Genomic DNA, 26,466 nt, shown 5'->3' on the forward strand with positions numbered 1-26,466 from the left:
GCCACCATGCCCAGCTAATTTTTTTGTAGATTTAGTAGAGACGGGGTTTCACCGTGTTGACCAGGATGGTCTCGATCTCTTGACCTCGTGATCCACCCGCCTCGGGCTCCCAAAGTGCTGGGATTACAGGCGTGAGCCACCGCGCCCGGCCACAACAGCCCAGTATTTTATTCACAAATTGATTTTAAGATGACTGAAAAATTTAATAGTGAAATAAACACTTTAATACAGTGTTTGCTCTATTACTATGTTGTCTACTTTGCTTCACATTTAATATATTACAACCATAGAGTTAAGACAACTGTGATTCCTAAACGTAATTCACATGATTAATGAAAACCAACCTTAATTCTCTGTTTAAATGTTGTGTATTGCTGGAAGTAACACAAAGCATTAATAGATGAAAGGAATTCGACACCCATTTTGGGTATATAGCATTTCTGCCTTCAAGCTAACGTAGATTTCATTTGGGCTTTTAAAAAACAGCTACTGTGCTATACTGCCGTATCCAGTAGTTGTAAACACCTGGGCAACGTAGTTACCTTTCTAGGGCTTGCTTCCTTATACACAAAACAAGCCAGCTCTCCTATTGCTTCCTGATCCGGGAGCCATGGACAATCAAAAAACCTCTTTTAACAAATATTTGGTGTCCAGTGTAAAACAGTGTGCTTGATGCCGGGAATACCATATTAGCACAAGACACACAGAACAGCAAGAAATTCACATAATGAAATGGACCAGCTGTGAGTAGTTTCCAGTGCATATAACCTTTCCTTTTTTGGCCTTTAAATAAGTAAATCAGCTGCTGCAACTGCGCTGCGTGCACTCGTGGGAACCCTGCAAATTGTTAAACTGCCATCCCAAGGGAGAAAATACAGAATTTCATTTTATTTTCACTTTTCAAGGGGTTAAATTCGTGCTCGGTACTGGGGTGCTCTCAGGGAGGCTTCCCTTACCTCTCCCACTGACGCTACTTAATCTCACCTGCACTCCAGCACCACCCACACTTCCCTTCCGGGTTCCAAGTGAACTATCCCACTAGGCTTGGGCCAATGCGCTAGTTCCTTCTCAGCGGCAGGGTGGGACCTCGAGCCGGGCTTCGGAGACCCGCCCCCCGTACGTGGCGTGCGTGCAGGGCGCTGTGCTGCGCGGGCCGGTTTATCCAGCGCTTGGCGCCCCCCGGCGGCAACGGGGCTTCAATGCCACGGCCTGACTGGAGTGTCCGCCATGGAGTCGCAGAAAGAGGCGCGAACACTCCAGGAGCCCGTCGAGCGGCCGCCTGGGGCCTCAAGGTCTCAGACACCGAAGGACAAGGAGCGGCAGGAGGGCAGCGCAGTGCCGGCGGCGGCTGCACTGGGCGCAGAGGGGGACGACACAAGTGCCGACGGGCTATGGGAGCTGCCGGTGGAGCCGGCAGAGCGAAGGCCCGAGTGCAGCCGCTGCAGGTGACCGCGGGGCCGGGGGCGGGGACTGCAGCCGGCGGTGGCCTTCGTAGGAGGCTGCGGCGCCCCCTGCAGGGGAGGCGGCGGTTTGGGCAGCTCCGCGCTTAGGTCGACGGCGGGGTTGGCGGTTTCACCTTGGAAATCCCGGAAATGCCGGGCACACCTACTTAGAAGCCCTTTATCCAGGTTCATGATTATTTAACCTTACTTCCTGCAACATATTGAGCGTATCATGGGGTAAGCAGACATCAGTTCTGTTTCCAAAAAACTTAAGCGTCCGATAGGGAAAGTAAGGAGTGATGACAATAATACTTGTAGTTTCACAGTCATACTTAAGTGGCATAGTTATATCACAGTTAAAAAACATAAGGTGGACTGGAAGAGAGAGACAGTCTCCTTTGCCTGTCGTGCTAAAACTCTATAGGGCCTTTTCGGGTCTTCATTCTGGGTCCTCTTCTAACCCTACACACGTCGCAATGGCAATTTTAAAAATCAGTTTTCATGGTAAATTGTCACCTACATCCTAGTGGATCTAGTTCAGACCTTTCTTCTGAGCACCAGAACTGTGCGTTAATTAATTTATCAGGTGTTTATTGAATGCTTTGATAATCACTGACAATGCAGTGGAGTCCATGTCTTTGTATTCTCTTACTGGATACAGATAATAAACCAGCAAACAAGCAACCGAATATGTAATTACAAACTGGGAAAAAAGCAGTGAGGGAAAGGAATGGGATGCTATTGTAGAAAATAGCTAGATGGTGTCAGGAACTATCTCTGAGACCTGAAAGATGAGAAGAATCCAGCCAGGGGAAAAGCATTCCAAGAAGCGGAACAGAAAGAATGAATATGGTTGAAGGCCTTTACTACTTGAGTACTTGGTGTGTCTTACTTTGGACGTTTTGACCTTTTCCTAGGGCTAGATTGTAGGACTTCAGAGGAAGGGCTCTTGAATATAGAATGTTTTTATATTTTCTAAGTGTACTATGTATAGTTGACGCTCAGTAAAACTTTGAGGAGGATGGAAAATTTGTGATTTAGGGACTGTGATTTTGAACATAGGGGTTTGTCAATACAATTAATTTAAACCTGTCGTCTGAAGGGGTTAGGGGAAACATTTAAAAATGTTTGGACGGATCTCAATAGGATACTGAAAGAAAAGTGTTTCAAATATAAATCGAAGGCTAAATTATTGTGCTAGCTTTATTATGTAGTTTTTAGTCTGTTCAGAACAGTTAATTATAAATATATAGTTAAAAAATCTGTTTAGCAGAGATTTATAATGCTTTTTAAAAAATAAAAATGACTTGCTAAATTTTCTTTTTTTTTCAGTTACATTTAGTTAATACTTTAGGATTACAGTTTTCCGCAACATTTCTGCACTTTGCTTATTTCTGGTGAAATTTGCTACCTGTAAAAAGCTCTTCTCCCTCTTGACATGCTATGCATTTTATTTCCTTTAATTAGGTAGACTATAATTCTAGAATAATGGAGAATATTTAGGTTTTTTCAATAAAATGTAAACGAATTAATGGCTTTTTCTTTTTTATTAGGCTATTAAGAGTTCTACTAGTACCCTGGGTGAACTTTTTTACATTTATGCCTAAAATAGTTTTAAAAATGCATTATTAGATTTGTTTGATCAGTAAGTCACAGTTATTTGGCTGTTTACGTAAGCTGTATTTGTTTCTCTGAACACGTTACTATGAATGTCACAGCCTAGGGGAGTTCCAGAAATTAGGTTTGTTCAGGAAGTGCAAACTCAGTTTAACTTTTCAGCAGAATCTTGCTCATTAGAAATACAGCATGTGTTAAATATGAATGGAATATTCTTAAAAAGATCCCAAACTTGTATTATTGCAGGATATAGATTCTATAAATGTATTCTGTCCTTTATGTATGTCTTGTTTTCAAAACCTGCCTGTGTTTCATTTACCTCTTAGAATACCTTTTCTATCCCCCATTCCCAAACATATAAAATTATTTTTTTTCAGATTAAGACAAAACCTTGGTTGAGGTCCCCAAAGTATGTATCGTTAGCATTATTTGAGATAAAATAAGAAGGCTGAGGGTCATGGGACATGGTAGGTGCACAAAAGATTTGTTGAGCTACTTGGTAAAATTCAGTTGTTCAACAAATATTTTTGGAGACCCTACTTCCAGACAGTGTGATAGGCACACAGCTATGAAATACAAAGATGAAAAAGAGATGATTTCAATTCTTCTGTAGCTCAGGATCTAGTGGAAAGTGGCGTATCTATTTAAATGGGGAGCCCTCAGATTAAAAATTAGATGATGTAGGGCAGTTTTTTCAAATTATTATTATTTTTCTTCAGTTTTTTCAAATTATAGGTAACGAACCACAGTGAAACTTTTGTTACATGCACACTCGTGTGTAGTAGAGAATGTATTCAAAAAGAATTTGAAAAACATCACATTTTTGAGGCTCTGAAGAAAACAGCAAAAAGTGTTTTCTGAATTTTTCAAAGTAAAAATATTTGTAAAATAACTGTTCAGGTTAAATGTATTTTGCTAACTTAAATAATCTTATTTAAATTATATGACATCAGAGTGGAAAGATTTAAACACTTTTTATATATATTTGATATCCTTTGGCAGTCTTTGAAATTAGGCCATGATGGAAGTAAGAGTCAGAAGGTAAAAGGATGCATGTTCACCAAGTAGTGCTTCTGAGATTTTACTAGAATCTTTAATTTTGTTAGGAAGTAAAACATGATGTACATGTGTATATGTATGTATATATGCGTGTATATATATATATATATATATATATATAATGCACATAAACATGTGGACTTTTTCTTGTTGAATTCTACATTATCAGCTTCTTTCTTAGATGGGTATATGTAAGGTGTTAGAGGAACACATAAGAAAGTTGCCTCTCACCCTAAGTTTGTGAGGAAACGATCAGGGAAGTCTTAAAAGTGACATGTAAGCTGAGACTGAAGGATATATCAAAATATTTAATCTGGATTCTAATATTTAGGATTAATTAGAGAAGATACTGACTATGGGGAGGGCTTGAGGGAGGAAAAAGTGAGCTCTGGTTGAGGGAACATCGTTCAAGAGTTCTGTGTGTAGCGTATATAGTGTATTTGGAGAGTTGGCAGAAGGGAGGGAGTAGTGAGAGAAAAGGCTGCAGAGATTAGTGGTAGTTGCCCCAGGCAGGGCAAGATAAACTATGTCAGGGAGTTTGGGTCTAATGCTCTTGAACGCAACAAGCCAGCCACTGTAGTATTTTTATATTTGAATGGTGGTGATAAGTTTGACTTTTGTAGTTTACTTTTAGCTGTATGATTTATACTTTTTTATTTTATACAATTGGATGGTGATAAAAGGGTACAAAATTGACTGGGAAGAATTAGGGCGTCATTCCAGAAATATTTTAGTCATTTTAATTATAATTTTACATCTTCTGTAGATAATTGCTATGCATTTGAAGATGAGTCATAAACCACTTGCAAATCATTGGTCATAGGAATAACTGAATAATGTCTAAAAACAGCATGTTTTAAAACCTTTTTAAGGGAAGAAACAGCAGGGACAGTGTGCATACAAACTGAATCAGATAACCCCGAGATGGAAGTTTTTGTCTCTCTACTGTTTTATTTTCAAAAGTAACAAGCTGTAAGAATTATAATAAACCATATCTGTGTGTTTAACACCCATTTACTAAACACCAGCCATCTGCCAGGCACATACCAGGCCTAGGTATTTTATATATGGTAGTATTTTATTCAGTTCTTGTAACAAACTTTTAGATTGCTTCTTTTTTTTTTCCAAACTGAATCTTGCTCTGTTGCCCAGGCCGGATTGCAGTGGCACAATCTCAGGTCATTGCAACCTTTGCCTCCTGGGTTCAAGCCATTCTCCTGCCTTAGCCTCCTGAGTAGCTGGGACTACAGCTGCCCACCACCACATCTGGCTAATTTTTTTTTTTTTTTTGAGATGGGGTTTTGCCATGTTGGCCAGGCCGGTCTCGAACTCCTGACCTCAGGTGATCCGCCCTCCTCGGCCTCCCAAAGTGCTGGGATTACAGGCATGAGCCACCATGCCCAGCCTAATTTTTGTATTTTTAGTAGAGACAGGGTTTCCGCCTTGTTTGCCAGGCTGGCCTCGAACTCCTGACCTCAGGTGATCTACCCTCCTTGGTGATCTGCCTGCCTTGGCCTCCCAAAGTACTGGGGTTACAGGTGAGAGCCACTGTACCCAGCAATTGTTTGCTTTTAAATGACGAGGAAATAGAGGTAACAGGCAAGTAGCAGAATTGGGTCTCTAGCTCCAGACCACTTGGTTCCCTAGCTCATGCAAGTACTTGACCTCACTCCAGGCTCCTTGCTGAAGAAGCATTAAGATTTTGTTTGCACAGTAGGAATTATCACCAGTTGAAGTGGCATCATTAAGACTGCAAGATTTTCAAACTTTTTAAGTTAGTAACAGGATGCCTGAATTTTAGTATTTTCTCTGGCTTTTTAATTCTACATAACCTTTTCCTTACTCTTTAGGCTTGGATATTCTGGAGGAAAAAGTGATGGGGGGAACATCATAAGAGAGAGACAGAGAAAGTGGGGGAAGGAGAGAGACAAAGGAAAACTGCAAGTGTTTAAGAGAAATGCACAAGCCACAAACTGGTAGTCTTACAGGTATTTTGCTTTGAACTGTGTTTTATCAGCTTTTAAATTAGTGGCTAATAGTTCAAAGTCAAGATGTTTTATATGAAAATCCAGATTTCTGGCTTTTATGACAATGGGAAGATCTGACAGCTCAGAGACCATCTTCCTCAGCAGCAGTTAGTTAGGCTCAGTATTACTGGCTGTGCCTGTCTATTGGGCATGATCTCTCCAAGTCACTGTAGCTCCCAGTCATTCCTGCTTAACTCATTTGTGGTTAACTGCTGGCCCCCCCATAGGCATTTATTTATGTTTTGATTTTGGGCCTCCTGTTTATCACTGTGGCTGGTCTGACTGAGCAACAAGTAAATCAGTCTTCAAGTTTGGTGGGAAAAGTGAAAAGTGGTAATTCCCAGGGTAGTTAATATAGAATAACTGAAACTGTTGAATCTGTATCAGCACTTGGAAAACAAACTATTTGGTAAATTTAAAATCAGCTATATTATTTATAATTTTTAGGATGAAAATTTGGGTATTCTGAAGTTTAATTTTTGTACATACCAAAAATATATTCTCAAGAGAAAATTATTACATTAATTTGTTCTTTCCTGTTAGTATAGAAAATATGTTTATTCTTTGAAGTAGATCATTCATAATAGATGTGAAAAGCTAACTGATTTACAGATCACTGTGCAGGCTAATTGTATGTTCAAAGTTGGGCAAAGATGATGTATGTCAAAAGGGAATTTTTTTCGTAACCTTAATTAAGTCTCCAAAGAGGAATGACCGGTTTTAAAAACACATTAGAGCTTTCTAAGTGATTTATTTTCCCTAGGAAAAATAGGAATTATATTTTTACCCTCTGATAGGTAGAAATTTTCTTCAAAGACCATAAAAGCACATTAATTCCTTGAGTTCATTTGCCCAAAATTAATAATTCATAGTTTCTATTAGTGCTTATGTAGTTCGAGAATATATTCAGAAGTAGTCTAGCATAAAATTTGGTGTCACTTAAAAAGAGTTCGCAAGCTACAAAGTACTTTTACATCTTCGTTTAATACATGAGACAACCTTATAATTTAAATTGTGTTACTCTGTTTTATATACTCTCAAGGTCAGATGACTAATAAGAGGCAGAGCTGCTTTAGCTTTCATATTTTTATTGCTACACCACATAATAATGAGTTATACGTAAATGAACAGTGTGACTCCATTTGTTTTTCTTGCATATAATAAGTATTTGCATGAGATGTTCCTTTGCTTTCTTCTAATATATGTATATTTTGGAGAGGGAGTCTTGCTCTGTCACCCAGGCTGGAGTGCAGTGGCTCTATCTTGGCTTACTGCCACCTCTGCCTCCCAGGTTCAAGCAATTCTCTTGCCTCAGTGTCCCGAGTAGGTGGGACTACAGGTACATGCTGCCACGCCTAGCTAATTTTTTGTATATTAGTTGAGACAGGGTTTTACCCTGTTGCCCGGGATGATCTTGAACTTCTGAGCTCAGGTAATCGGCCAGCCTTGGCCTCCCAAATTGCTAGGATTACAGGCATGAGCCACCACGCCTGGCCTCTACTCTAAAGATTCTTTTCCTTTAACTTTGGCCATGGCTGTTTTTAATTATTTTAAGATGGGCAATTTTTAAATTACTGTCTTTTTTAAGGTCAAGCCTGTATCTCCTGTATTCTTTATCTGTCTGTGATGAGATTCTCATTTCTGTTGCTGGCTTTTCATTTTTAGTTAGAAAGGCAGATTTGGGGAGGCTGAGGTGGGAGGATCACTTGAGCCCCAGGAGTTTGAGGCTGCAATAAGGTATGAAGGGGCTGATGCACTCTTACCTGGGTGACAGAGTGAGACCCCATCTCTTAGAGAGGGAGAGAGAGGTTGGATTTTTTTTTTTCTCTGTTGAGTTTATTGTTTTCTTGTTTTTCATTTTTCACTATTGGAAGCCTAGTTAGTATGTATTGAGTCTGTTGATCTTGCAAAGGGTAGAGAAATTGACCTGACAGAAATGTCTCTGATCTGTTTGTTTACGTAGACAAGTTATTTGGCAGGCTATTTTTTTTTTTCAAAAATTGCGGTAACATTTACATAACATAGTATTTACCATTTTAACCAGTTCAGTGACATTAAATATGTAACATTGTATAGCCATCACCATGATATATACCCCAAGCCTTTTAATCATACCAGCATAAACTCCGTCCATAAAACTATAATTTCCAATTTTCCCTTCCCCCAGTCCCTGGTAACCTCCTATCCTACTTTTTGTTTCTATGAATTTACGTAGTCTAGATTTACGTGTTTTAGATTTAAGTGGAATCATATTTGTCTGTCTGTGTCTGGCTAATTTCACCTAGCATAGTGTTTTCAAGGTTCATCCATATTGTAGCAAATGAATGAAAATTTCACTTAATTTTATGGCTGAATTATATGTCTGTGACCACATTTTGCTGATCTGTTATCCATTCATCTGTTGATGAATACTTGGGTTGTTTTTACCTTTTGGCTGTTGTCAACAATGCTGCAATGAATATTGGTATACAAATAATTTGTTCTAGTTTCTTCACTCAGTTTTTCTTGATATATATTTTAGTTTGGTGCAAAAGTAATTGTGGTTTTTGCCATTATTACCTAGGAGTGGAATTGCTGGATCATACAGTAGTTTTATGTTTAACTTTTTGAGGAATTGTCAAACCATTTTCCACAGTAGCTGCACCATCTACATTCCTACCAGCAATGTGTGAACTTTTTTTTCCCCACATTTCTGCCAACACTTACTATTATGCATTTTATTATGCCCATCTTAGGAGGCATTAAGTGATCTTTCATTGTGGTTTTGATTTGTGTTTTGCAGACTAATCATGTTTAACATCTTTTCATGTCCTTTTTGGCCAATTGCCTATCTTCTTTGGAAAAAAAAGGTCCATTCAAGTCTTTTTGGCAGGCAAATTGTTGTAAGTGGGCTCTAAAGTTAGGCTGCCTGAATTTAAATCCTGACTCTGTAACATTGAACAAGTTACTGAACATCTTTGTGTTTCACCTTTGCCAAATGTAAAAGTGGGACAATAATGGTTATCTAAGTCACAGTGCTCTTAAGAGAATCAAATGATTTAATATATATAGAGTGCTCAGAACAGTGCCTTTTGTATAATACTTAATAGATGTTATATTTATTTTTAGGACTCTGAGAATGCTTTGCCTTGACTTATGAAAGAAAAGTGAATTCTAGTTAATATGTAAAATGTTTTTTAAAGAACTTTTTTTTGTAGTAAAATACATAAAACACAAAATTTACCATTTTAACCATTAGAAAATATATTAATTTTGAAATGAAGTATGGGATGATTAAAGAAAACAGAAAATATAAGATATTGTACAGTAGTGACAAGAACACAACTAATTGGTATTGTTTTACCAACTCTTTGCTAATCAACTGTGTGACTTTGGGTGAAGTACTTGAATTCTTGGTGCTTTTGTTTATCTGTAACAGGAATATAACCTACTTTATAGGATCAGAGAGGTTAATGTACATGAAAGCAATTAATACAGGAAGTATAAATAACTTTTGCAAGGTAAAACTATTAATACTTATCATTAGAAGATTTTGTTATAAAATTTATTTTTATTTTTATTTTTTTATTTTATTTTATAAGTAAACTTATCTCATTACAATTGTTCTGTGGCAAAAGTCATGACACTGTCCTGAAAGCAAGTTGCTTTGTTATGAGATCTTTGTGGTATTTAAGTACAGTCTTCCCTTGCCGTAGGAGAGTAATTTGTTTCTGAGTCACTCCACTCTCAACCCTGATAGAGTGAATTCTTGAAAGCACAATTGCCATTGAAATTGATGATACACAGTTACCTAAGTACTTAACAAAGAAGGCATGTATATGATACTTAATGTGCTTGAAAGTGAATCTTTTAATGCAAACCCCCAGAATAAATCTGAAAAAAATGCAGTAATTACCATTGCTATAGCGAACCATGAATTCTTTGAGAGAACCCAATGTAATATGTATCAAGTATATGGTGGCAATTATGACCCCATTACTATTGTATTAGTTTGTTTTCATGCTGCCGATAAAGACATACTGGAGACTGGGTAATTTACAAAGAAAGAGGTTTAATGGACTTACAGTTTCACATGTCTGGGGAAGTCTCACATGTTGGAAGACAAGAGGGAGCAAGCCCCATCTTACATGGATGGCAGCAGGCAAAGAGAATAAGGAAGGTGCAAAAGCAGAAACCCTGATAAAACCATCAGATCTTATTCACTACCATGAGAACAGTATGGGGACACTACCCCCATGATTCCATTATCTCCCACCAGGCCCTCTCACAGCATGTGGGAATTATGGGCGTACAATCGAAGATAAGATTTGGGTGAGGACACAGAGCCAAATCATATCAACTATTATATTATTTTCTTTTGATATGGAGAGTTAGTATTTGACTACGGGCTGATTTTATTTTTAAATTTTAGTTTTGAAGTAATTTTAGACTCACTGAAAGTTGTAAAAATTGTACTGGGAGTTCATGTATGTGAAAGCAATTACTGCTAACTCAATATGGTTGTTATACATAACCATCATGCTGTGTAGCACAATAAGGGCCTAACTCAATATGGTTGAGTTTTTATCCACTAACTCAATATGGTTGTTATACATAACCATCGTGCTATATAGAACTATAAGGGCCTGATAATTTATTTTATTTGCAAGTGGACAAGGTAGCCTGTCACAGTTTCAAGGATGCTGGCAAAAGACATGAAATTCCTGGGCCAAAGACAAAGGACTTTATTACTCAAGGCACATCAGGGGGTATGAGTTTCATGTTTGTGTTGTTTCCCTTGTTCTCTCCCATTCCAAGCCCTACAGAGATTTCAGAGATGATTAGGTAGATGTTGTGCACGCAGTGGGTTTGGATCCTGGCCAAAGGACCTTGAACTTAGTGTGTTCATGAATTTTTTATAATGGGTTGCAAGTAAACCTGCACTTCTTCCAGTGGGAGAACTTACCTGTCTTCCAAGGCTGTTCATCATACCTTTGAAAAGATAGTTCAGAACAAAAGGTTAGTTAGTATGTCACTCACAAAAACATACAGAAATATATGAGATCCATGGAGAATTACCTCCAAAGTTCAGTTACCAAAATGAAGAAATGAACATTGGTACAGCACTATTTTTCTTTTCAACTTTTAAGTTCCAGGGTACATGTGCAGGATGTGCAGGTTTGTCACATAGGTAAACGTGTGCCATGGTGGTTTGCTGCACAGATCAACCCATTCCCTAGGCATTAAGCCCAGCCTCCATTAGCTGTTCTTCCTGATGCTCTTCTGCCCCATGTCCTCCTGACAGGCCCCAATGTGTGTTATTCCCTGCAGTGTATCTGTGTGTTCTCATTGTTCAGCTCCGACTTATAAGTGAGAATATGTGGTGTTTGGCTTTCTGTTCCTGCATTAGTTTGCTGAGGATAAAGCATCCAGCTTCATCCATGTCCCTGCAAAGGACATGATCTCATTCATTTTTGTGGCTGCATAGTATGCCATGGTATATTTGTACCACATTTTCTTTATCCAGTCAATTATTGATGGGCATTTTGGGTTGATTCCATGTCTTTGCTATTGTGAATAGTGCTGCAGTGAACAGACACGTGCATATATCTTTATAATAGAATGATTTATATTCCTTTGGCAACATACCCAATAATGGAACTGTTAGGTCACATGATATTTCTGCTTTTAGATCTTTGAGGAATTGCCCCATTGTCTTCCTCAGTGGTTGAGCTAATTTACACTCCCACCAACCGCATAAAAGTGTTTCTTTTTCTCTGCAACCCCACCAGCATCTCATTTCTTGACCTTTTATTTATTTTTTATCTTTTTGAGATGGCGTCTCACTCTGTCACCCAGGCTGGAGTGCAGTTATGCAGTGTCGGCTCACTGCAAACTCTATCTCCCGGGCTCAAGCAATCCTCCTGCTTCAGCCTCCCTAGTAGCTAGGACTACAGGTGTGCACCACTACATTGGCTAATGTTTTGTGTTTTTGTTGGAGATGAGGTTTCACCATATTGTCCAGGCTGATCTTAAACTCCTGACCTCAAGTAATTCACCCTTCTTGACCTCCCAAAGTGTTGGAATTACAGGCGTGAGCCACTTTGCCTGGCCATTTCTTTTTAATAGTCACCATTCTGACTGTCGTGAGATGGCATCTCACTGTGGTTTTGATTTGGATTTCTATAATCAGTGATGTTGAGCTTCTTTTCATATGTTTGTTGGCTGCATGTATGTCTTCTTTTGAGAAGTCTCTGTTCATGTCCTTTGCCCACTTATTAATGGGGTTGTTAGTTTTTTTCTTATGTATTTGTTTTAAATTCCATGTAGACTCTGAATATTAGACCTTTGACAGATGGATAGATTGCCAGACTTTTCTCCCATTCTGTAGGTTGTCTGTTCACTCTGATGATAATTTTTTTCTGCTATGCAGAAGGTGTTTAATTAGATCCCATTTATCAGTTTTTGCTTTTGTTGCAAAATTGCTTTTGCCTTTTTTGTCATGAAATATTTGCCCATGCCTATGCCCTGAATGGTATTGCCTATATTTTTTTCTAGAGTTTTTCTAGTTTTGAGTTTTACATTTATGTCTTTAATCATCTTGAGTTAGTTTTTGTATAAGGTGTAAGGAAGAGGTCCAGTTTTAACTTTCTGCATATGGCTAGCCAGTTCTCCCAGCACCACTTATTTAAGTAGGGAATCCTTTCCCCATTACTTGTTTTTTTTTCAGGTTTGTCGAAGATCAGGTGGTTTTAGGTGTGTAGTCTTATTTCTGAGTTCTCTATTCTGTTCCATTGGTCTTTGTGTCTGTGTTTGTACCAGTACCATGCTGTTTTAATTATTGTAGCCTTGTAGTATACATTGAAGTCAGGTAATATAACGCCTACAGTTTTGTTCTACCCTTAGGATTGTCTTAGCTATTCAGGTTCTTTTTTGGTTCCATATGAATTTTAAAATAGTTTTTTTTTTTTTTGTCTAATTCTGTGAGAATGTCATGGTAGTTTAATTGGAATAGCATTGAATTTATAAATTGGGCAGTTATGGCCATTTCCACAGTATTGATTCTTCCTATCCATGAGCATCGAATGTTTTCCCATTTGTGTCCTCTCTGATTTCCTTGAGCAGTGGTTTGTAGTTCTCCTTGAAGAAGTCCTCAACTTCTCTTGTTAGTCATATTTCTAGGTATTTTATTCTCTTTGTAGCAATTGCTAATGGGAGTTCATTCATTATTTGGCCCTCTGCTTGCCTGTTGTTGGTATATAGCAATGATAGCGATTTTTGCACATTGATTTTGTATCCTGAGACTTTGCTGAAGTTGCTTATCAGCTTAAAAAGTTCTTGGGTTGAGAGGATGGTGTTTTCTAAATACAGGTTTATGTATTCTGCAAACAAAGGTAATTTGATTTTCTCTCTTGCTATGTGAATATGCTTTCTTTCTTTCTCCTGCCTGAATGCCCTTGCTAGAACTTTCAGTACTATATTGAATAGGAGTGGTGAGAGAGGGCACCCTACCTTGTGCCAGTTTTCAAAGGGAATGCTTCCAGCTTTTTCCTATTCAGTATGATAATTGCTATGGGTTTGTCATATGCGGCTCTTATTATTCTGAGGTATGCTCCTTCAATACCTGGTTTATTGAGAGTTTTTATTTATTTATTTTAATTAATTTTTTCTTTTTTTGTCTACCCTTCCCTGGGAATATTGAGAGTTTTTAACATAAAGGAATGTTGCCTGTGATTCCAGCACTTTGGGAGGTTGAGGTGGGCAAATTGCTTGAGGTCAGCAGTTTGAGACCAGCCTGGCCCACATGGTGAAACCCCGTCTCTACCAAAAATACAAAAATTAGCTGGGCGTGATGGTATGCACCTATAGTCCCAGCTGTGTGGGAGCCTGAGGCAGGAGAATCGCTTCAACCTGTGAGGTGGAGGTTGAAGTGAGCTGAGATCACACCACTGCACTCCAGCCTGGGAGTCAGAGTGAGTCTCCATATCAAAAAAAAAAAAAAAATATATATATATATATATATATATATATCGCCATATATATATTGACATTAAATATATATATATATGTAGACATTAAGTTTTATTGAAGGCCTTTTCTGCATCTATTGACATAATCATGGTTTTTGTCTTTAGTTCTGTTTATGTGGTGAATTACATTTATGGATTCGCGTATGTTGAACCAACCTTGTTTCCCAGGGATGAAGCCAACTTTATCATGACAGACAAGCTTTTTGATGTGCTGCTGGAATCGGTTTGCCAGCATTTTATTGAGGATTTTTACATTGATGTTCATTAGGGATATTGGAGGACAGTTATCTTTTTTGTTGTATCTCTGCCAGGTTTTGGTATCAGGGTGATGGTGGCTTCATGAAATGAGTTAGGGAGGAGTCCCTCCTTTTCAATTATTTGGAATAGTTTCGGTAGAAATGATACCAGCTCGTCTTTGCACCTCTGGTAGAATTCAGCTGTAAATTCATACTGTCCTGGGCTTTTTATAGTTGGTAGGCTATTTAATTTACCTGGGAGTCATTCAGGAGCAGGTTGTTCAGTTTCCACGTAGTTGTGTGGTTTTGAGTGAGTTTCTTAATCTTGAGTTCTAATTTGATTGCGCTGTGGTCTGAAAGACTATTTATTATGATTTCAGTTCTTTTGCATTTGCTGAGGAGTGATTTACTTACAATTATGTTATCAATTTGGAGTAAGTGCCATGTGACAATGAGAAAAATGTATATTCTGTTATTTTTGGATGGAGAGTTCTGGGGATGTCTGTCAGGTTGGCTTGATCCAGAGCTGAGTTCAGGTCCTGAGTATCTTTGTTAATTTTCTGTCTTGATGATCTAATATTGTCAGTGGGGTATTAAAGTCTCTCATGATTATTGTGTGGGACTCTGAGTCTCTTTATAGATCTCTAAGAACTTGTTTTGTGAATCTGAGTGCTCCTGTATTGGGTGCATATATATATTTAGGATAGTTAGCTTTTCTTGTTGAATTGAACCCTTTACATTATGTAATGTCCTACTTTGTCTTTTTTTTAAATAACTTACTTTATTCTTTTTAAAAATTATTTTATTTTATTTATATATATCTATATTTTCTTGCATTTTAGGTTCTGGGGTACATGTAAAGAACATGCAGGATAGTTGCATAGGTACATATATGGCAATGTGGTTTGCTGCCTCCACCCCATCACCTGTATCTGGCATTTCTCCCCATGTTATCCCTCCCCGCTACTGTCCCTCCCCTATTCTCTCCCACAGACCTCAGTGTGTGATGCTCCCCCCCCCATGTGTTCTCATTGTTCAACACCCACCTATAAGTGAGAACATGCGGTGTTCGATTTTCTGTTCTTGTGTCAGTTTGCTGAAAATGATAGCTTCCAGGTTCATCCATGTCCCTACAAAGGACACGAACTCATCGTTTTTTATGGCTGCATAGTATTCCATGATGTATATGTGCCACATTTTCCCTGTCCAGTCTATCATTGATGGGCATTTGGGTTGGTTACAAGTCTTTGCTATTGTAAACAGTGCTACAGTGAACATATGTGTGCATGTGTCCTTATAATAGAATGATTTATAATCCTTTGGATATATAACCAGCAATGGGATTTGTGGGTCAAATGGAATTCCTATTTCTAGGTCCTTGGGGAATCACCACACTGTCTTCCACAAAGGTTGAACCAATTTACACTCCCACCAACAGTGTAAAAGTGTTTCTATGTCTCCACATCCTCTGCAGCATCTGTTGTCTGCAGATTTTTTAATGATCGCCATTCTAACTGGCATGAGGTGGTATGTCAATGTGGTTTTGATTTGCATGTCTCTAATAACCAGTGATGATGAGCATTTTTTCATGTGTTTGTTGACCTCATATATGTCTTCTTTTGTAAAGTGTCTGTTCATATCTTTGCCCACTGTTGCATGGGTTTTATTTTTTCTTGTAAATCTGTTTTAGCTTTTTGTAGATTTTGGATATAAGTCCATTGTCAGATGGGTAGATTGCAAAAATTTTTTCCCATTCTGTTGGTTGCCGGTTCACTCTAATGATTTGTTTCTTTTGCTGTGCAGAAGCTCTGGAGTTTAATTAGATGCCATTTGTCTATTTTGGCTTTTGTTGCCAGTGCTTTTGGTGTTTGAGTCATGAAGTCCTTGCCTATGCCTGTGTCCTGAATGGTTTTGCCTAGGTTTTCTTCTAAGGTTTTATGGTATTAGGTCTTATGTTTAAGTCTTTAATCCATCTGGAGTTAATTTTACTGTAAGGTGTCAGGAAGGGTTTCAGCTTCTGCTTTCTGCACATGGCTAGCCAGTTTTCCCAACACCATTTATTAAACAGGAATCCTTTCCCTATTGCTTGTTTTTGTCAGGTTTGCCAAAGATCAGATGGTTGTAGATGTGTGGTGTTGCCTCCGAGGCCTCTGTTCTGTTCCATTGGTCTATATATCTGTTTTGGTACCAGTACTATGCTTTTTTGATTACTGTAGCCTTGTAGTATAGTTTGAAGTCAGATAGCGTGATGCCTCCTGCTTTGTTCTTTTTGCTTAGAATTGACTTGGCTACGTGGGCTCTCTTTTGGATCCATATGAAGTTTAAGGTGGTTTTTTTCCAGTTCTGTGAAGAAGGCCATTGGTAGCTTGATGGGAATAGCGTTCAGTCTGTAAATTACTTTGGGCAGTATGGTGATTTTCACAATACTGATTCTTCCTTACCATGAGCATGGAATGTTTCTCTGTCTGTTTGTGTCTCTCTTATTTTGTTGAGCAGTGGTTTGTAGTTCTTCCTGAAGAGGTCCTTTACTTCCTTTCTTAGTTGTATTCCTAGGTATTTTATTCTCTTTCTAGCAGTTGTGAATGGCAGTTTGTTCTTGATTTGGCTCTCTGTTTGTTATTGGTTTATGGGAATGTGATTTTTGCACATTGATTTTGTATCCTGAGACTTTGCTAAAGTTGCTTATCAGTTTCAGGAGATTTTGTGTTGAGACAGTGGGGTCTTCTAAATATACAATCATGTCATCTGCAAATAGAGACAATTTGACTTCCTTCTTTCCTAATTGAATATGATTTATTTCTTTTTCTTGCCTGATTGCTCTGGCTAGAACTTCCAATACTATATTATATAGGAGTGGTGAGAGAGGGCATCCTTGTCTAGTGCCAGATTTCAAAGGGAATGCTTCCAGTTTTTGCCCATTTAGTATGATATTGACTGTGGGTTTGTCATAAATAGCTTTTATTATTTTGTGATACGTACCTTCGATACCTAGTTTATTGAGGGTTTTTTAGCATACAGGGCTGTTGAATTTTGTTGAAGGCCTTCTCTGTGTCTATTGAGATAATCTTGTGGTTTTTGTCTTTTGTTCTGTTTATGTGATGGATTACACTTATAGACTTTCATACATTGAACCAGCCCTGCATCCCTGGGATGAAGCCTACTTGATCGTGATGGATAAGCTTTTTGATGTGCTGTTGCAATCAGTTTGCCAGTATTTTATTGAAGATTTTTGCATCTATGTTCATCATGGATATTGGCCTGACATTTTCTTGTTGAGTCTTTTCCAGGTTTTGGTGTCAGGATGATGTTGGTCTCATAAAATGATTTGGAAAGGATTCCCTTTTTTTGTATTGTTTGGAATGGTTTCAGAAGGAGTAGTACGAGCTCCTTTTTGTATGTCTGGTAGAATTCGGTTGTGAACCCATCTGGACATGGGCTTTTTGTGGTTGGTACGCTATTAATTGCTGCCTGAACGTCAGCCCTTGTTATTGGTCTATTCAGGGTTTCGACTTCTTCCTGTTTTAGGCTTGGGAGGGTGCAAGTGTTCAGGAATTTATCCATTTCTTCCAGGTTTACTGGTTTATGTGCATAGAGTTGTTTGTAGTAATCTCTGAGGATGGTCTGTATTTTTGTGGAATCTGTGATGATATCCCATTTATCATTTTTTATTGCATCTATTTTATTATTCTCTCTTTTCTTTTTTATTAGTCGGACTAGCAGTCTGTCTATTTTGTTGATCTTTTCAAAAAACCAGCTCCTGGATTTATTGATTTTTTTTAAAGGGTTGTTTGTGTCTCTGTCTCCTTCATTTCTGCTCTGATCTCAGTTATTTCTTCTCTTCTAGCTTTTAAGCTTTTTTGATCTTGCTCCTCTAGCTCTTTCAATTTTGATGATAGGGTGTCAATTTTTGATCTTTCCTTGCTTCTCATGTGGGCATTTTATTGCTATAAATTTTCCTCTAGAGACTGCTTTAAATGTGTCCCAGAGATTCTGGTACGTTGTGTCTTTGTTCTCGTTGATTTCGAAGAACAACTTTATTTCTGCCTTCATTTCATTGTTTATCCAGTCAACATTCAAGAGCCAGTTGTTCAGTTTCCATGAAGTTGTGCAGTTCTGTGTTAGTTTCTGAATTCTGAGTTCTAATTTGATTGCACTGTGGTCTGAGAGACTGTTTGTTATGGTTTCTGTTCTTTTGCATTTGCTCAGGAATGATTTACTTCCAATTGTGTGGTCAGTTTTAGAGTAGGTGTGATGTGGTGCTGAGAAGAATGTATATTCTGTGGATTTGGGATGGAGAGTTCTGTAAATGTCTTTAGGTTTGCTTGGTCCAGATCTGAGTTCAATTCCTGGATATCCTTGTTAATTTTCTGTCTCATTGGTCTGACTGATATTGACAGTGGAATGTTAACGTCTCCCAATATTATTGTGTGGGGTCTAAGTCTCTTTGTAGCTCATTAGGAACTTGCTTTATGTATCTGGGTGCTCCTGTATTGGGCGCGTATATGTATATATAGGATCATTAGCTTTTCTTGTTGGATTGATCATTTTTTTACCATTACGTAATACCCTTCTTTGTCTCTTTTGATCTTTGTTGGTTTAAAATGTATTTTATCAGAGAGTAGGATTGCAACTCCTGCTTCTTTTTGCTCTCCATTCACTTGGTAGATCTTCCTCCATCCCTTTATTTTGAGCCTATGTGTATCGTTGCATGTGAGATGGGTTTCCTGGATACAGCACACCGATGGGTTTTGACTTTTTATCTAATTTGCCAGTCTGTGTCTTTTGATTGGGGCATTTAGCCCATTTATGTTGAAGGTTAATATTGTTATGTGTGAATTTGATCCTGCCATTTTGATGCTAGCTGGTTGTTTTGCCCGTTAGTTGATGCAGTTTCTTCATTGTGTTGATGTTCTTTACCATTTGGTACGTTTTTGGAGTGGCTGGTACTGGTTATTCCTTTCTGTGTTTAGTGCTTCTTTCAGAAGCTCTTGTAAAGCAGGCCTAGTAGTCATGACATCTCTGAGCAATTGCTTGTTCATAGTATTTTATTTTTCCTTCACTTACGAAGTTTTGTTTGGCTAGATATGAAATTCTAGATTGAAAATTCTTTTCTTTAAGGATGTTGACTATTGGCCCTCAGTCTCTTCTGGCTTGTAGGGTTTCTGCTGAGAGATCCACTGTGAGTCTGATGGGCTTCCCTTTGTGGGTAACCCGACCTTTCTCTCTCGCTGCCCTTAGCATGTTCTCCTTCATTTCAACTCTGGTGAATCTGATGATTATGTGCCTTGGGGTTGCTCTTCTTGAGGAATTTCTTTGTGGTGTTCTCAGTATTTCTTGGACTTGAATGTTGGCTTGCCTTGCTAGATTGGGGAATTTTTCCTGGATAATATCCTGAAGAGTATTTTCCAGCTTGGATTCATTCTGTCCATCACATTCAGGTACACCTATGAAACGTTGATTAGGTCTTTTCACATAATCCCGTATTTCTTGGAAGCTTTGTTCATTTCTTTTTACTCTTTTTTTCTCTAATCTTGCTTTCTTATTTTATTTTATTTAGTTGATATTCAATCTCTAATATCCTTACTTCTGCTTGGTCGATTCGGCTATTGAAACTTGTGTATGCTTCGCAAAGTTCTTGAGTTGTGTTTTTCAGGTCCATCAATTCATTTGTATTCCCCTCTAAGTTGTTTATTCTCGTTAGCATTTTGCCAAACCTTTTTTTCAGCATTCTCAGTTTCTTTGCATTGGGTTAGAACATGATCTTTTAGCTCAAAGAATTTTGTTATTACCCACCTTCTGAAGCCTGTTTCTGTCAATTCATCAGACTCGTTCTCCATCAAGCCTTGTTCCCTTGCAGGTGAGGAGTTGTGATCCCTTGGAGGAAGAGTGGCTTTCTGGTTTTGGGTATTTGCATCCTTTTTGGCTGGTTTCTTCCCATCTTTGTGGATTTATCTACCTGTGGTCTTTGTGGTTGATGACTTTCAGATGGATCTCTGAGTGGACATCTGTTTTGCTGCTGATGAATTTATTTTTTTCTCTTCTTCTTTGTCTGTTTTGATCTTTGTTGGTCTAAAGTCTGTTAAGTCAGAAACTAGACTTGTGACACATGCTTTTTTCTGTTTTCCATTTGCTTGGTAATTTTTTCTTCATACCTTTGTTTTGAGCGTATATATGTCTTTGCATGTGAGACGGGTCTCTTGAAGACAGCATGCAGATGGATTGTGACTCTTTCTCCAGCTTGCCATTCTGTGTCTTTTAGTTGGGACATTTAGGCCATTTGCACTTAAGGTTCATATTGTTATGTGTGAATTTGATCCTGTCGTCATGAAGCTAGCTGGTTATTTTGCAGACTTGTTTAAGTGGTTGCTTCATAGTGTCAGTGATTTGTATACTTCAGTGGGTTTTTGTAGTCGCTGGTAATGATTTTTTCCTTTCCATATTTAGTGCTTCCTTCAGGAGGTCTTGAAAGGCAGCCCTGGTAGTGATGAAGTCCCTCAGCATTTGCTTGTCTGAAAAGGATCTTAATTCTCCTTCACTTATGAAGTTTAGTTTGGACAGATATGAAATTCTGGGTTGAAATTTCCTTTCTTTAAGGATGTTGAATATTGGTCCCTAATCTCTTCTGGCTTGTAGAGTTTTTAGTGAGCGTTCTGCTGTCAGTCTGATGAACATTCCTTTGTAGGTGACCTGGCCTTTCTCTCTGGCTGCCCTTAACATTTTTTCTTTCATTTTTATCTTGGAGAATCTGATGATTATGTGTCTTGGGGTTGATCTTCTCGTGGAGTATCTTACTGGGGTTCTCTGGATTTCCTGAATTTGAATGTTGGTTTATCTGGCTAGGTTGGGGAAATTCTCCTGGATGAGATCCTGAAGTATGTTTTCTAACTTGCTTCAAATTCCCTGTCTCTACCAAGTCAGTCATAGGTTTGGTCCTTTTACATAATTCCATGCTTCTTAGAGGTTTTGTTCATTGTCTTTTCTTTTCTTCTTTTTTCTTTTTTTTTTTTTGAGTCAGAGTCTTGCTCTGTTGCCCAGGCTAGAGTGCAGTGGTACAATCTTGGTTCACTGCAGCCTCTGCCTCCTGGTTTCAAGTGATTCTCATGCCTCAGCCTCCCTAGTAGCTAGAATTATAGGCGTCTGCCACCATGCCTGGCTAATTTTTGTATTTTTAGTAGAGACAGGGGTTTTCCATGTTAACCAGGCTGGTCTCAAACTCCTGACCTCAGGTGATCTGCCTGTCTCAGCCTCCCAAAGTGCTGGGATTGCAGGCGTGAGCCACTGTGCCCAGTCTCATTTTTTTTTTTTTTCTATTTTTGTCTGCCTGTCTTATTTTAGAAAGATAGCCTTCCAGCTCTGAGATTCTTTCCTCTGCTTGGTCTATTTTGCTGTTGATACTTGTGATTGCATTGTGAATTTCTCATATTGTGTTTTTCAGCTCCATCATGTCATTCATGTTCCTCTCTTAACTGGCTATTCTCGTTATCAGGTTCCGTATTGTTTTATCATGATTCTTAGCTTCTTTGCATTGGGTTAGAACATGTTCCTTTAGCTCAGCAAAGCTTTTTATTGCCCATTTTCTGAAGCCTAAGTCTGTCAATTCAGTCATCTCAGCCTCAGCCCACTTTTGTACCCTTGCCGAAGACGTGTTTGTCATCTAGAGGAGGAATGACATTCTGGATATTTGAGTTTTCAGCATTTTTGCATTGATTTTTTTCTCATCTTTGTAGGTTATCTACCTTTGATCTTTGAGGTTGCTGATGTTTGAATGGTGTTTTTGTGGGATCTTTTTAGTTGATGTCGTTACTACTTTCTGTTTGTTTTTTTTTTTAACAGGCCACTCTTCCATAGGGCTGCTGTGGTTTTCTGGGGTTCTACTTCAAACCCTAGTCTCCTTGGTCCTCCCACACCTTATCACCAGTGAAGCCTGCAAAACAGCAAAGATGATAGCCTGCCCTTTCTTTTTGGAGCTTTGTCCCAGGGGTGCACTGACCTATGTTGGCATGAATGCTCTTATAGAAGGTGTTTGGAGCCCCCTACTGGGAGTCCTCACCCGGTCAGAAGGAATGGGATCAGCGACTCACTTAAAAAGAAGCAGTTTGGCTGCCCTTTGGCTGAGTGAGTGTGCTGTGCTGAGGGGAATCCTCCTTGTGCAGACTGCCTGGACTCTCCAGAGCCAGCAGGCTGGAATAAGTTGTCTGAACTGCAAATACAGTCACTGCTTGTTTTTCCCGCCCCCCACCCCTTCAGTGCCTCAGTCTCAGTCCCAGGGATTGATCAGTGATCTGTTCATATAACTCTGGCTGGTGTTGCTGAAATTCTCGCAGGGAGGCCCCACCTAGTGAGGAAGGATGGAGCATGGAGCAGGGTCCCACTTAGAGGAGCAGTCTGGCCACAGTCTGCTGTGTTGTGGAAAAATATTCCTATTCCAGACTGCCAGGACTCCGCAGAGGAACTGCAGGCTAGAACCACAGAGATGGTGGCTGCTCCTGCCCCCAAAACCCTCAGGAACTCTGCTCATATCAGGCAGTTTCCAGCCTCCTTCCACTGGCCAGCTGGAATTCCAAGCCAGTGGGTCTTTACATGTGAGGTGCCATGGGAGTGGGGCCTGCAGAACAATGCTGCTTGGCTCCCTGGATTCAGTCCCCTTTCTAGGGGAATGCATGGATGTATTTCCTGCCTTGCTGGAATTCCCAGGTTTGGAATATGCAAAATTCCTGGGTCTCTGTGTGTGCCTGAGTCACTCTGCTGAGACTCCACATGGCGCTGTGCTTTGGACCCAAGGTCCTGGTTGTATGGGCTTACGAGGGGATCTCCTGATTTGCAGGTTGCAAAGATCCATGGGAAAAGCATGGTTTCCTGGGTGGGCTTGCACACTCACTGCCTCCCTTGGCTGGGGATGGGGCTTTCCCAGCTTCAAGAGGGACTGTCTCCCCACCCTGCTTTTCCTCACACTTGGTGAGTCCCAGTGTGAGAACCTGCGTACCTCAGTTGAAGGTTCAGAATTTCATTTGCTGTTTTCATTCTTCTCTGTGATAGCTGCTGACTGCAGCTGCTTTTGGTACAGTTCTGTTAACTGTGTTCAGAATTTACCAGTTTTTCTACTCAAGTTCAGTTTTTCTGGTCCAGGATCTAACTGAGCGTTCCACATTATATTAATTGTCATGTCTCGTTAGTCCTCTCTAGTTTGTGTTGGTTCCTTAGGCTTTTCTTTCTTTTTTTTTTTTTTCATGATCTTGATACTTTTGAAGAATTCTGGTCAGCTATTTTGTAGAATGTCAAATTGGGTTTGAGTTATGATTTCTCATGATTAGTGCAAGGTTATACATTTTTGGCAAGACTAGCTGCATGTTCCCTTTTTAGCATATCATATCAGAGATTTGTAATATCAATATGCATTATTCTTGGTGAAATTAACATAGATCATTTGGTTAATGCCGTCTCTGCTGTGTTTTTCTACTGTGCAGTTACTTTTGTTCCCTTTGTAGTTAATAAACATCTTGGGGAGGAATTTATTTTGAGACTTTACAAATGTACTGTTTCTGCTCAAGTTTTTGCCCGATTTTAGTATGCATCTTGTTTGTAACAATTATGGCTGTGGTGCTCTGATAGTGAATTTCTATTTTCCCCATTTGTTCTACATTGATTGATTGGAATGTTTCTATATGGAAGAGCTGTGTCTTTTTCTCCCCATTTATTTATTCAATTATTTGCTTATATCTGTATGGAATTATGGATATTTTGGTATTGGATTATAACCCAATACTATTGTTATTTATTTTACTCCTCAAATTTTTCCCTCCTAGGTCATTGAGAACTCTTTAGGTTGGTTCCTGGACCGTTTTGACATGCTTATCCTTTTTTGAGAACTTTCTTACTTTAAGACACTGTAAGATGGTCCAGGCTTATATTTTCCCTGCCCCAGCCCTAGAATCAACCACCTTTTCTAGGAAGCCCTGGTTTATTTGAAAATGATATTCAGGCCAGGCTCGGTGGCTCATGCCTGTAATCCCAGCACTTTGGGAGGCCAAGGTGGGTGGATCATGAGGTCGGGAGTTTGAGACCAGCCTGACCAACATGGTGAAACCCTGTCTCTACTAAAAATACAAAAAATTAGCCTGGCATGGTGATGCACGCCTGTAATCCCAGCTACTCAGGAGACTGAGGCAGGAGAATCACTTGAACCCGGGAGGCAGAGGTTGCAGTGAGCCGAAATCACACTATTGCACTCCAGCCTGGGTGACAGAGTGAAACTCCATTTCAAAAAAAGAAAAGAAAAGAAAAGAAAAGAAAACAAAATGATATTCAAAACCAGGATCTGGGTGCTTGGTGTGCTCATTGCTACTGAGATGTTTATTTTATCAGTGGACAGAGCTAGGATTTCTGTTTATATACTAACCCATGCATTTACCTATATCTATTTCTGATTCTATATGTAGACATACACGTACATAAAGAAACCATGAATTTCATTCTATACCACAGGGTTCATTCTAGCCTCCCTCCTTTCTCTATTTGTAGTTTATTTCTTTGACAGTAAGAAATCTGACTCTCTTTATCTACAACGTGTTTGCTTGTTAGTTCAACCCTAATCTACACATATAGTTGTTTCAGAATTGCCAACCCATACTTCTGTTAGTGATTGACTTTTTTTTTCTTTTTCTTTTTTTTGAGACAGAATCTTGCTCTGTTGCCCAGGCTGGAGTGCAGTGGTGCAGTCTCAGCTCACTGCAACCTCCACCTCCCAGGTTTAAGAGATTCTCTTGCCTTAGCCTCCCAAGTAGCTCGGACTTACAGGCATCTGCCACCATGCCCGGCTAATTTTAGTAGAGATAGGGCTTCACTACACTGGCCAAGTTGGTCTCGAACACCTGACCTCAAGTGATCCTCCTGCCTCAGTGCTGGGATTACAGGTGTGATCCACCATGCCTGGCCTCTGATTGACTTTTAATTTGTAATTCTGGAGAACTGTTAGGAAAAGCAACGTAACAGGAGATGGATTTTGATAGTGATAAGTTTTATCAGTTTAATTAAGTATAGTTCCTATCAACTTTTCCTTCTTTAATTACTATTTCATTACGTTGCCTTGTATAATGTAATGTGCTAAAGATACAAGACTGGCATTATAGCATATCAACTAGTTTGCCTGAATATGATCATGAGAAAATATTAAACATTTTTTCTAGTGAAAAGATCTGAAAACCACAGATTGTTGGAGTAACTTTGAGGTGACATTTATTCAGTGCTTCTTAAAAATATATTTTTTTCTGAACACAAAAGAAGTGTCTACTCAGAAGAAAAGGTCACACATTACAGATATAAATGAAACATGCAGAAATTCCTCATAACCCTTTATGACAACCACCACGCACCCACATATACCAGGTAACTGTTCAGTGCTTTTTAAACTTGAACATTTTATCATCATCTTTGGAGGTTTACTTTTGTAAATTTGCCAAAGTGGTAGAGAAACGGCCAAATCCCACTGTATATGTAGGAAACTGATACAGATGTTAGGAGACATTGTGGGATTTTGATAGTATTAAGGTATTTTTCTGGGCAGGGTACCAGGCAATGCATGACTGCACCCAAACCATAATTGATATCTTCATGAGTTTCCCAAGAGAAATACTGGTATGTGCAGAATGCCCAGTGACAAGTGAAAAACAAGGAATTAGGAGATACTGCTTCCTGACATCTCTTTCAACCACCAAATGACCACAACTTGGTGCCTTACAGGAAGTATAATTTGGAACCAATCTCATCCTCCAGTCATGTCTTGTTAATGAGTAAACACATCTCAGATGTTTCATTCTGCAAATTTTTTTTTTTTTTTTGAGATGGAGTGTTGCTCTGTCACCCATGCGGGAGTGCAGTGGTGCAATCTCGGCTCACCATAACCTCTGCCTCATGAGTTCAAGTGATTCTCCTGCCTCAGCCTCCCAAGTAGCTGGAATTACAAATGTGCACCACCTTGCCCGGCTAATTTTTGTATTTTTAGTAGAGATGAGGTTTCATCATGTTGACCAGGCTGGTTTTGAGCACCTGACCTCAAGTGGTCCACCTGCCTTCGCCTCCC

General features: G+C 39.1%; 1 protein-coding gene across 3 annotated transcripts in view; it reads left to right on the forward strand.

The window, feature by feature from the left end:
• The first annotated feature begins 1,142 nt into the window (after positions 1-1,142).
• Positions 1,143-26,466, forward strand: part of DTWD2 (DTW domain containing 2) — a 174,477-nt gene continuing 149,153 nt past the window's right edge. For all 3 annotated transcript variants that reach the window (XM_037739738.1, XM_017531884.2, XM_017531885.2), the window contains exon 1: positions 1,143-1,445. In XM_037739738.1, coding sequence (XP_037595666.1) covers positions 1,228-1,445 — 218 coding nt within the window. In that variant the 5' untranslated portion in view covers positions 1,143-1,227. The remainder of the gene's footprint in view (positions 1,446-26,466) is intronic.

The sequence above is a fragment of the Cebus imitator genome, unplaced genomic scaffold (assembly GCF_001604975.1).
Source record: "Cebus imitator isolate Cc_AM_T3 unplaced genomic scaffold, Cebus_imitator-1.0 Scaffold74, whole genome shotgun sequence".
In the NCBI taxonomy this organism is placed as follows: Eukaryota; Metazoa; Chordata; class Mammalia; order Primates; family Cebidae; genus Cebus; species Cebus imitator.